We start from the raw sequence: 13,095 nt of genomic DNA on the forward strand, positions 1-13,095 counted from the left end.
TTGTATAACTTTTGCTTCATTATAAACTCCTTATCATGTAAGCAGCCTGTCAGAGAGTATCCGTAATCCCTTATGACAGAAGGGAGACACTCAAGTTGAATGATTAGTTATCAACTGTCCCTAAATTTTTTATAATGTAAATATATTAAAGATTATCATTTAATTTCTAGGTATATATTTGTGGATGCTGCTGCAAAAAATTATGATTTTATGCATGTGTACTGTCATACAGTTTCTGTACTGTTAAAAAAACATGCACACAGCTAAAGCTCGTTTTTGTACTAAGCCAAATTAGTAGGATTATTAGACTTCATTTTAATCTTGTTCAACTTTGCAATTGTTTGTTGTAAAATTCCGATACAAACAAATGAGTTGGTAAAGACTGAGAGAAACACACAATGAATCAACCAATAAGGTAATAAACGTACAAGTATTAAGGGTCTATACAATAAACAATATGGGAGTCGAGAGTAAAGATGGCTGTTCATGTACTTATCTTTCTGTGGTAAGCTCAAATCCGTAGTTTGCTATGTGGAGTCGTATTTATAATTGGTGATACCTCAGCATTAGGGGTAACAGGTTCTTCCATTACAATAGTAATATTTTTAACAAGCAGTCAAAAGTTGTAGCCTATTTGATGTCTGCAAAATTGATTAACCAAATAGATAATTTTTGTCAATTGATCATTTGATACAATTTTTAATGGTAAATTTTGAACTGAGTTGAGTGTCTGTTCAAGTTGAATAAATGCCACAAAATGGGAAAATATTTGAGAACCAATAAATCAGGATTGTATCTTTAAAAAAAGCATCAGTTCTATCAAATGATTTGAATATATTTTCCAAAAGCCCAAGAATTTTTCAATTCAGATTTAAAATGTACATAACCAACAAGGTTATTGAAAAATTTTTTGAACTTATTCATAAGGAATTCTGACAAGCCGCCTACCAGCTGTATCATATAAGTAGAGTAATAGAGTCTTTTTAGGTCTAGTCTGGAACAATAAACATTCATAGCAATGAATACTCTGTACATGAGATAATCTCCAATTCAAAAAAAGGTTTTGACTGTTTTACTTGAACAATAGATCCTACAACTTTTTCTTTTAACTAATTTTTCTGATTCAGTCTGTAAATCTAAGCGTAACAAAAATAATTAACATTTATATTAGTAAATGTTAGTAGTAAATTAGGTAAATCCCAACTAATTAGGTTTATCATCACATCCCATTTAATGTCCATTTTACGCACGTATGTAAATGGCATGTGTTGAATGGCTTTGAGAAATTGACCTTCAAACTAACCTATCTCTATCTATCATATTTTCACAAACTTCTCCTAACAACTGACTTGCTACCAAGAACTCTTATCTATGCTTACAATTTGACCATAGCAATGGCATCGTCAGATTGAAGCTTGTTTTTAAAATCTAGAATGCCTATTCATCACATCATTCTCATATCATTTCTTTTAATCTAAAACATCCTCAATCTTTACTAGCCAAGTTTCACTTCCATACATCATAACAATGCACACATACATGATAGTGGACAGCATTTCTAATATCCTAAAATTGTACTAGTTTTTGTAGGTTAGTTAATTAGTTAATTAATAACCTTTGATAGCTAATTATGAATCAAGTAAAAAAACATACTTTTCTTGTTTCAAATAAAATTCATATTGGAAGGCATATCAACAATTAACAAAAAAGATAAACCAATTAAAACATGCTTATAGTTTACCACAAAGAGACCGAGAAGACATGTTTGCTTTATTTACATGATGCGACACAAAGTACATATAATCACTTGTTTTATAAAAGCAATCAAAGGGGAGATAAACCCAACTTATTCAAACGCTTAAATGACACGTCACTTATACCCAGTCAAGGGAGGCAACTCTTCACATTATTCGTTGACCAAAACTGTTGTAATCTTCACAGTATTAAAAACCCGACTAACATTGACAAATTCCCAATAGTTTTTGTCTTACACTATCGAATAATATAAGATTAAACACCAAAGATACTGTGAACTTTAATCATAGTGATTATAAAATAGTTTCAGACAAGTTAACCCATCTGAAGTTTAATAAAGTTTCGTAAATTCTATTTAATCGGTATATCATTTTATTTAAATTATTTTCCCTAGAGATTCATATTTACAGCCACTTATAATCAGATGTCTACTAACCACAACTTTTCTTGTTGATGCTTTAACGCTAAGCATTAATTTGTTACTATATATATAATAAAACAAATATAATTATATATTAAAAAATAGTAAGTTATGTAGGTTTGTTTATTTTCTTATATTTTAAAAGGATGTTAGATTTCTTATCTTACAGAAGTAAATAATAAAATGATAAAGATTCACTAATGCTATGTTACTATGAACCTCAACAAAAATAAAGTTTTTTTTTTTTTTCATAATGTGTTTGTATTTTAATATAAATAATATTTACTTTAGAATAGTGTCTCATATTCTGACTAGTTAACCCATAATATGTCTGAAATCTAATAAAGCTTCATAAATTGTATCCGTTCATTTTGTTTTCAACACAATTATAAATAAAACGAAATATATATTTTACCTGGCCATCAGTAAAAATGACATCAAATTTCTCAACATATTTACGCCGAACAAGATGAATGGATCCTCCATAGATGAGAGCATCACCAACAAAAATGGTAGCAGTACGTTTGGAATCTCCAGGTTCAGGTTTCCATCCATTTCCACCAGGGCGGATGCCATTTATCTTTTCTATGTTGCTTGACAGTTTGATGTCAGAATTTCTTATCAAAGAACGGTCACTCATTCCATCATTGAATGCACACAACGATTCTGAAAATAAAAATACTTTTCAAATTGCTGTCAGTTTAATGACATTATCACTTCAACAAAAAATGTATTTATTATGATGTGCTAGATGATATTAACTCCTTTAAAATGAACCTACTTATAGAGATACAACAAGTATAAAAAATTGCTTTTGCTGCAATGGAGGAGGTATTTCTTAGGAGGAACCATCTCTTGGATCTGAATATAATTTGATTTTACTTTTTAGACCTTGCTATGATTTAACAGAATTTAATATTTTACTTAAATTGCGTGGAATTTCTGTTTCCATTTGTTTTCAACAAGTAATTCACAGTAAGTATGAAGAAGAATAAATTATAATCCGGATATTGCCTCACATTAAAAATAATAATCTTATAAAAATTTATCCAATTAAAAATTTTTTTTTATTTATTTTATCATTTATTTATTTAATGTGCGTTAAAAAATAGTTCTAGAAACAAAACTCAATATTTATTTAAATACATAAATATTGTTTCATAAAAATAAGGATACAACAGAATTTAGAAATTACAGAATTAAATTATTTTTGTAAACAAGTGAAGCATGCTTGTTCCCCCGTGTATGCACAGTGAACATGACATAAAAAAATGACTAAGTTCAGCATTTATCCCCAAAAGTAGTTTTAGGCCTTAACATATGTAAATTTGAGTTCTGCACTATGCAAAAAAAAAAAGAAAAAAAAAGAAATGACTTAATCCACCATTTACCCCCTACCATTTAGTCCCAAAAGTCCCCAAGGCCTTAACATATTTCAATTTGAATTCAGCACCATGCAAAACTGCTAAATAGACATACACAGAAAATTTTGGACAAATATGGTAAAATAGTCCCCCAAAATGGAGTATTTTTATTAGCCCTATAAGAGTCCCTGGGGCACACACAAGAGTTATCATGAAGTATAGACAAACAAAATTATATAGAAATCAGTTACAACTTTTCAGAAAGTTTTATAAAAATCCAAGGCATCAATCAATAAGCACAAAAGTGTCGATTTTAGCCATTTTAACCTGAAATGCACCCTAGGGGTGCACCGAAGTTTTCCTGGAAAACCTGTTCGCTTACTTTTTTACTTATATCATGTTTAATGTTTGTGCAAAATTTTTAAAAATTCCAAATTTATTGAAAAAAGTGCAAACAGACGAACGGACAAAGGTGAATTTACAAGTCCACCTTTCTTTTGTTGGGGGACCAAAGAAAATTACTAAAAACAATTTTATTCGATGGAAATATTATCCAGGTAATAATACAATTAATGAAGGACACCACTTTTATGTCCTCTAATAAAAATTAAAGTCACATGTAAATCCTTACTTCAATTTTAATCTAAAGTCTTTAAATGGTTTGGATTTTAGGAAAATGACTAAAATTTTGGTTTTAAGATGTTTTAAGAAGAAATTGAAATTTAGAGAATCTTAATGTCGAATAACTATGGATCAAATTTCATACAAATCGTAAAATATTTATTTCATAGAAATTATTTTTAATGTATTGATTTATTCATAGAAAAAATAATTATGATAACAAACCTGTACGTGTTGTTGGCATCAGTGTTGTAGAGGCTAAAAAACGATTTAAAATAAAGTGATTTTATAAAAATGTGTGAAAATATAGATATAAAAATAGACATAACTGAGTTGGAATTTTTGGGAAATGTGCAAGCGAACATACAGTTAAATGATATAGCCACAAACTTGAGCCAATATTGAAAAATGAAAGCCGTAAAAATCACTGGAACATAGAAATACAATGGAAAACTCATCAAAGTAAGAATAGTTCCAAAAACTTGAAAAAATACTAGAAAGAGAAATTGTAGTGAAAAAGAATTGACCCCATACAAAGCAATGTACTAATGAAAACAGGCAAACTATTATGAAAAACTTTCTAGTGCAAAAACCAAAATACATGGCCAGATGACACGAACAAACCATAAAGCAATTAAAATAGAATAGCATTATTTAAACATAATTAGCAATATAGAAATAACATAAGAACTCAAACGAACTGATAGGGTAGATATATAAGAAAAATCTTATCATCTGCCACTTCTACTCGCACCCAATAGTACTGGAATCTTGAAGAGGCTTATTGTCATTCAAATCAGAGGAAACCATTTGGAGCAAGAATTCACTGTTAAACAATTGTTACAAAAATGCAAAGTGATTTTCAGTTGTAACTGAAAGAAGTGAAGAGTACTGGCTATCTGGAGAATTGTTGTCAGGGATCACTAGTGAGCAGTCATCTAAATAACAATAATGGTACATGTACGAACCGAAATTAATACTAGAAAATGAAAAGCTATAAAATCATTGGGATTAAGAAAATCTCATCCAAGTAAGAAGACAGGATATGATAATAAGCAGCCAGTAAAAAATAAAAATAAATGCTAAATTATAGATTTTGTTATCCTAACAATGACTGGAGTTGACAGGGTCAGAAAAATTAAGCAAATACACAAGGTTTGTCAGAGAGCTGAAATGAATATGACGAAAACTACCATAATAACAGTAATTATAGATGCATCAATAATAGTTTCATAAAACTTAGGATAAATACTAGGAGAAACTTGAAGCAAAGGGATGATACATACAAATCGCAGCAGTGATGAAAAATTCGGAATTAAGAAAAATCATTATGTGCACAAATCAATCCAGATAACGAGGTAATACTGACCAGCCACAAGTAATTTTAAATAGAATAGCATTGTGTAAATATAAGGAATATACTAAGATAAACCCAAGGGAACTGAAACTACCAATGTAGATATATATAAGAAAAATCCTGTACATCCCTTTCTTACCTCACAAAAATATGATGGCACCAACATCGGGTGGTACTGTATGATCATGAAAGATCTCAGATAAAAAGATTGGAGAGGAAAATCACCATAGAGATCTTCACTGGATGGGTACAAAAGCTCTGGAGAAGTTTTATGGTCATATAAATTCTAAAGAAAGCTGTTGCCTGTTTATATTGAGAGCTTAATAATAAATAATTTTTCTAAGAGCAACAACTGTTTTGCAATGGTGACCGAAAAAAAAAAAAGAAAAAAAATATGGAATGTATTAGAAATCTGTGGAAGCTGGTTGTCATTCGAACTTCAGGAAACACCATCAGCTTTTTGCCAATGAGTGATCACTGTTAATAATCTATATGATAAATCATTCAGTAAGAAATAATAAATACAAATAGAAACTTTTTTCAAAATTAGAATTAAAAAATAGCAAAAGAAAATGCTTTTTATAAGTATATAAATATTTTCTTTGATATTATTTTGGATCTTCCTTTTTATCAACCTTTTTTAATCCACTACAATACAGAAATCCAAATAAAATTAATTCAAAATTTTAGCTTTGTTATGAAAAACAAATTTTTAATCTCTATTTTGTGTTAACAAAATACTATTATATTTTTTTAATATTTATTTAAATTCAATAACTCATTCAATTTCAACTAAGACAATATTCAATATTCATAATCGATAGCCTCATTATTGACTGAATAACATGATCTAAATTTATTTAGTTATGTATTATTATTATTATTATTATTATTATTATTAGTAGTAGTAGTAGTAGTAGTAGTAGTCATTTTCAATATCTGCAATTTTGTTAGAATATTTAGTAACATTTCTGAAAATATAAAATAAAAAATCTTTTGTTTGTTCTCTATGAATATGAACACATTTGCATGTATGAGTCAACAGTTTCTTTAATTGTTGTTTTGTTTAAACAAATATAAAAACATGTTAATTATTTTGGCACTTGTGACCTCCTGCGAAGGAATAACTTTTTTAGTTTTCAGTTTGGAGATTTGGAGAGTGCACAGAAAGGGCAGACAACTTTTCATTCATTTATACAAACAATAAAGCTTTGACTTTGTTACAAAAATTGATAATTTAAAAAAAAATAGTTATCTCAAAACTTACATGCATGTTCAAAAATATTTTTAAATGTTAAAAGTCATACATTTGGACATCTTTCATTCATTAATTACAGACAATAAAGTTTTATAATGCATATTTTATTAGTTAAAAAATGTCAGAATTTTGATTTTGTTATGAAAAAAATTATAAAAATTTCTATTTTGTTTTAATATAATTTTCTTAAATTTATTTTAATTTCATAAATGTGTAACAAAAATTTCTCAACATTTCTCAACAACAACAAAAACATGCATTCGAAAAGTTCATGATTTTAGCTTTGTTATGAAAACAAAATTTTTTGAATCTCTATTTTGTGTTAAAAAAATTCTATTTTGTGTTATTATAAATTTCTTATATTTATTTAAATTCAATAATCGTATAATAAAATCTTTCTAAAAAAAAACGCATTTATTATTGATATTTTCGATTCAGTCCTGAAATTGTATTTGTCTGCCTCTTGCTGTCCACTCTCCACACCTCCAAACTGAAAACCAAAAAAGTGGTTCCTTCGCAGTAGTTAACAGGTGCCATTATTTTTTATTACTGATTATCTATATTTCTTTTACTTTTGTGTAAAAAAACAAGAATCTCTTATTTTTATATATTAAAATCGAAATGGACAGAAATGAATTGCAAATAAACAGACATAGATTGTTGGCATTCATTAATATTTTTAAGCTGATGACAGCATTTAAGTTACTTCTAGTAGGATTTACAAGTAACTCATTTCTAAAGGATGATATTGAAATAAAACCAATGATATTAAAGAAGATAAACAAACCTGCTTGAAAGCATCCACTAATAGACACACTCACAACTAATTGGCAGTCCGGTTCTGTTGGGTAAAAATGCAATTTGACAGTATTAGCCTTTGTACCAAAAGGAACCTTAACAACATCATTTGGACCATTGTTCATGATCTTCTTGGTTGTCTGCAAACAAAAAAGAAATGTTAAAATATATCTTCAATTGTAATTGGACTTTTTTTCTGTCTCTTTGTCTGTTGGTCACTTATAGGCCACCAAATTATTCAACAGAATTGCACTAAATTTAGTATGAAGCACCCTTTAGGTGTCAAATGTATCATATTGGTTCAGCATAAGGCCATTTCACGTTTATACATACTTTTTCATACATCTTTTTTAAAAGATGGGATTGACCGATTGCCAAAGGTGCAATACAAAATAATTAATTAAAAAGAAATTCATCTGATGTTATTATGTCGAATGTTAAAGTTGAATTAAAATACAATTTCTTTCAGGCTAAGACCAATCAACTGAAGGTGAAGATCACATAGAAAGAGATTACATTGCTCAGGATTCAAAAGTGATGGATTAAAGTGTTTATGATGCGCATGCTTATTGGTCTCATTGGATCCACAGCCCTTCAAATCATTTTAGCCTCTTTGGAGTGAATGAGTTCCCAAACCCCTGGAAATGCATGCTCCAAGATGTTATCTTCCCATTTTCATTTTTTGCTTTTGGCCTCCTCAAAATTGTAGTCATCTTGGAAGGAGACCATCCACTCCCACAAATTGCACCCCTATTTCTTTTTCTCTCACTTAGATCTCAATCCGATTTAGAAATTGTCCTGCTTGTTTTCGGTTCTGAACAAACCAAAAAACAGTGTGCAGTCTATTATTCAGAAAGGGTTGTGAGGGTTTTACTTACCGGATTTTTATTTTACCTTTTTTCTACTCCCCTCTACAAATAAATCACTATGTAAATATATTTATGAAAATATACACTTTCAAATAAATTTGGGGATATTTTAAGTATGTCGTGATATTATGATGATTGACATGATTCTAGTAAAAAATAGGAAAGACAGTTTTATTAATTTAGACTAAATTAATCAACGATTATCATTTTCCTCACACTTTCAATGGCTTTGTGCCTAATTTACTCCAAATGTAAATTTTTTATATTTTATGCAAATAAATAATTCAAAGCGTAGTATCTGTTCCTATTTACTTATTTTGATCTATAAAGACCACTTGTAAGAAGTCATTCATGTCTTCTTAAAAACTAATTGTTACCCAGCCCTCTAGTGATGGGTTTACTTTCTAGGGTGGGTGAGACCTCTCTCCCTGTCTAGCCCCTTTTGAGCAAGCTCTCTTCTGCTTTTTTCAGCATTCTTCTATTGCCTGTTGGGCATTAATTTTATTTTGTCCTTTTTTTTCAGGTCATCCTAAGTTCAGATTAAACAACTGGCAGGTTTCAGTAAGTCTGTATGGAGGAGAAGGATTGAGTTTCTAATGCAATAACTTCTACTACTGTTATTACCACTGGTGATACTGCTAAACACTTTAAAGTTTTTTTTTTAATTCTGATGATAAACAATAGAAAGTTTTGGTAGTTAGCTAATTTGTTTTATAGAAAATCTTGGATTATTTAATATCAAAGAAACGTCATCCTTATAATAGCTAATTCATTATATACTATTAACTGAACACAAATTTCTACTTTTTCCATAGTTTGAGGGAAATTGCAATTTTGTACCTTTCCTAACATTATTAATAATCATAGAAATTGATGAGATTCGTACCCGACAGCCAATTCAACAATCATGCACTTCTGCTTCCAGTAATGTACATGTAATATACAATTTGAACAATTTTTGCAAAAAAAAAAACAAAAAAACAAAAGAAAAGAAAAACAACGCAGAAAGTTGAAAATAGTTATAATAAAAAGTAATATTTAAATTATAATTCAAATAAATATGGGCATTTTCTATTGAAAAATATCTTAAATATATTTTCTAACACCATATTATTTGTTTTCTATAATTTAAAATAATGAGAACGGAATTTTTCTTTTTGATAGTGAATGGTAATTTTTGTAAAACTTAGAGTACAAAAATAAATGATTGGTTGTTTTTATTGTTATTGTTAATGCAAATATTTGACTTTCAAATAAGGGATAGAGTTCATATTATGTCCCCTAAAAATTCTCTAAAATACTCCACCGAAACTAAAATTTGGATAATATTCATTAATCGATGCCTAATACCCATTGTTAAAAAAATAAAAAAAATGATGTCTGAATTTTCACAAAGGGCTTCACCGCCTATTTTGCTCTTTTACATAAAACTAAATTAAACTAAATATAGCCCACATTACCCACTCTTGCATCTAGCTTAGTTTTATATACAGATGTATAAATATGCCTAAGTTTATATGAATAGAAATAAAATATATATTTTACCTGGCCATCGGTAAAAATGACATCGAATTTCTCAACATATTTACGCCGAACAAGATGAATGGATCCTCCATAGATGAGAGCATCACCAACAAAAATGGTAGCAGTACGTTTGGAATCTCCAGGTTCAGGTTTCCATCCATTTCCACCAGGGCGGATGCCATTTATCTTTTCTATGTTGCTTGACAGTTTGATGTCAGAATTTCTTATCAAAGAACGGTCACTCATTCCATCATTGAATGCACACAACGATTCTGAAAATAACACCATATCATATAAATATAAAGTGTTCTTGTCAGATTTTTGGAGTTTTTTATCAATAGCAATCAATCTGATGAATTAATATTTTATTCTAACTAGCCAATTATTTATTTTTTCTATTGGATCATGTTTTTTAATACAAAAATGCGTTTCAATTCAGCTTCTTTCAAATAACACTTATTCTAGTTTTTCCCATAAAACCATTTATTAGTTATCACTTTCACAGCACATGTTCGTTACGTCATTAATAAACAAATTAAACTTATTAATTTTTCTGTATATGCCAGCTTTCATATAACCAATTATATTTGTTCTTATTTATTATTAACCTATTTCTTATTATTCCTGTTATTTAGTAGAATAGTTTGCTTTTTACAAGAAAGTACACACAGATAAACAGAAAACTCATATTAGAAATTACGAACTCATGATTTCTAAAAAAATTATAATAGTGTGGTGAATAATGGGGAATTCCTCATTATCCAACAATCATGAAGTTGTCCACATAGCAATTGATAAGGCTGAACTACTTGCTCAAGAGTTCGTACTGAACTCCACCTAAGCACCAACTACTAACCCCTCTCCCTTAGACAGGATCCATAGAAGGGCCTTTAAGCTAAATCCCATACTATCTAGAAAGCTCTAGTCCCTGTACCATCACCTCAATGTTGCATCCTTGAGCTTGTTTTATAAGTACTTTCAAAGAATGTGCTCTGACGAACTTGCTACATTGGTATCGCCTCAATGTAAATACTTTTGATTGACCTAACCATCTGCAAAATCTCACCTCTTAGAAGGCTTTCTAATCATAGCTTTTTTCCTTGTATTGTTTGTCTTTGAAATTTCCTCCCTACTCGCCGTTTCCCAGACTGTATCAACATGCAAAAATTTAAATGTAATGTGAACAAACATCTCACTGCACAACTATTCATTTATGATGGCCCTGCATGTATGGCTTCCAATTCTCAGTGGCATTGTTCCTTATTCGAGGGGGGGGGGTTGAATCAAAGTAAAAAAAAAATCTATATGCAGTACTGTCTTAATTAAATGCTGAAAACAGCCTTTAGAATTGTGATTTTTTTCATATTTTGACGGTCTGCTACATTCAATACTTATAAGCGTTCATTATGAGTCGACATAGTTACCGAGTTTTTGAGTTGTGTAAGAGTCTGTTGTAAAACAAATACGAGCATCATAGTTTGAGTGTCGACTTGCTTAGTAAAATGTAAACAAAATATAAATAAAAGAAATAAAAAAATTTTCAGCAACTTTAAAAACAACAAATACAAATACATTTGTCATCTTTTCTATTTTAAACGGAATAAGTATAAATTTTCTAATCCCTTTTTAACATGTAAGTGGTTCTTTTTGTTTTGATCAAAGTGAATTATTTTTCCTGCCGATTTATATTTTTCTCCCTAAATATTTTGTGAATGCTAAATATTCCCCCAAAATCTCGAGTTCATCTTGTGTACCATAACTTATTAGGGACACTTTTAACATTGACAGGTTTAATTCGAAATTAAGTGCCACATGGTATATTTGTCATTCATAACATAGCTCGCCGTACTCAGCAGTCTTTCATATTCAATATTTCACTTTTATTATAAACAAGTGCAACAAAATATATTATGCAAAGACTTTTAATAACAATAAATCACACGTAGGGACATATGTGAAAATCCGACTGATTTAAATCCATATCTTAGACAGGATCCATAAAAGAGCCTCTAATTTGATAGATTCCATACTATCTTGCAAGCTCCAACCTCTGTCCCATCACTACAATGTTGCATCCCTGTGCTTGATTTTCAAGTAATTTTATGAAATGTATTCTGACGAACTTACTGCACTGACACAATCTATATGTTAGATACAATAATACTTAAAATAAAACCTAATACTATTTAAAATCAAATACTAATTAAAATACAACCTAATAACAATATTAAAAATACAATATGTAAAACAAAACCTACAACATAATATTTAAAACAAAACCAACACAATAATATTTAAAATATGTGGTAATATGTAAAATACAATGCATCTAATAATAACACTGTGCAACACTAAAAAAAGTACAGGATATCTGCAGCAATTTTTGTATACCTAGTAACGTGGAAATTTTATTTCTGGCTTTCTTTTTGTTGAATTAGGTATAATTTGTGCAAAATTGCCACAGTCGTAAATGTCAGTAAAAACGTCAAAAATGGGTTACTGACGACTTTGCAGTCACATATTATGTGTATTAAATTATAAATCTTAAGAGAAAAACACAGTTTAATATACACATATTATGTACATTATTTGTTAACTCATTTATTTGAATCATTTATTTGCTAAAGCCAGCCGAAATGAGCTATTTTTTCCAGATTTAAGAGAGCTAGATGACAGTGCTAGCTTGGTTAGCATAATATTTTCTAGACCAAGGGCTAATTTTTTCAAAAGTAAAAACATAATGCTCTACGCAAGCACTGGCCTGCTAGAGATGAAATTGAGCAAGGAAAACATAACATCAAACACAAACCACTTCTGCAAAGTAATAGAATCCATTTACCACCTTTGCATATTAAAATCGGTTTGTTCAAGCAGTTTGTGAAAGCACTAGACAAGGATTCCTTGGCATTTGCATATCTTGCAGAAAAGTTTCCTTCATTAAGTCGAGCTTAAATAAAAGAAGGTATCTTCATAGGTCCCCAAATTCGAAAAATTGTTCTTGATGAAACTTTTAACACACATCTCACGAGAAAAGAAAAATGTGCCTTTGAGTCATTCAAGAAAGTTTGTGATAACTTCCTGGGAAAACATCGTTCAGAAGACTATGTGCAAACTGTGAATGATCTATT

General features: G+C 29.5%; 1 protein-coding gene across 1 annotated transcript in view; it reads right to left on the reverse strand.

Annotated features, from left to right (window-relative positions):
- Window positions 1-13,095, reverse strand: part of LOC145292232 (uncharacterized) — a 351,246-nt gene that overhangs the window by 91,388 nt on the left and 246,763 nt on the right. The window contains exons 91-94 of the mRNA XM_080138555.1: window positions 9,989-10,239; window positions 7,564-7,714; window positions 4,387-4,419; window positions 2,592-2,842 (exon numbers count right to left, since the gene is read on the reverse strand). Coding sequence (XP_079994681.1) covers window positions 2,592-2,842; window positions 4,387-4,419; window positions 7,564-7,714; window positions 9,989-10,239 — 686 coding nt within the window. The remainder of the gene's footprint in view (window positions 1-2,591; window positions 2,843-4,386; window positions 4,420-7,563; window positions 7,715-9,988; window positions 10,240-13,095) is intronic.

This window comes from Euprymna scolopes, chromosome 13 (assembly GCF_053919585.1).
Source record: "Euprymna scolopes isolate OS-2025 chromosome 13, ASM5391958v1, whole genome shotgun sequence".
Taxonomy (NCBI): Eukaryota; Metazoa; Mollusca; class Cephalopoda; order Sepiida; family Sepiolidae; genus Euprymna; species Euprymna scolopes.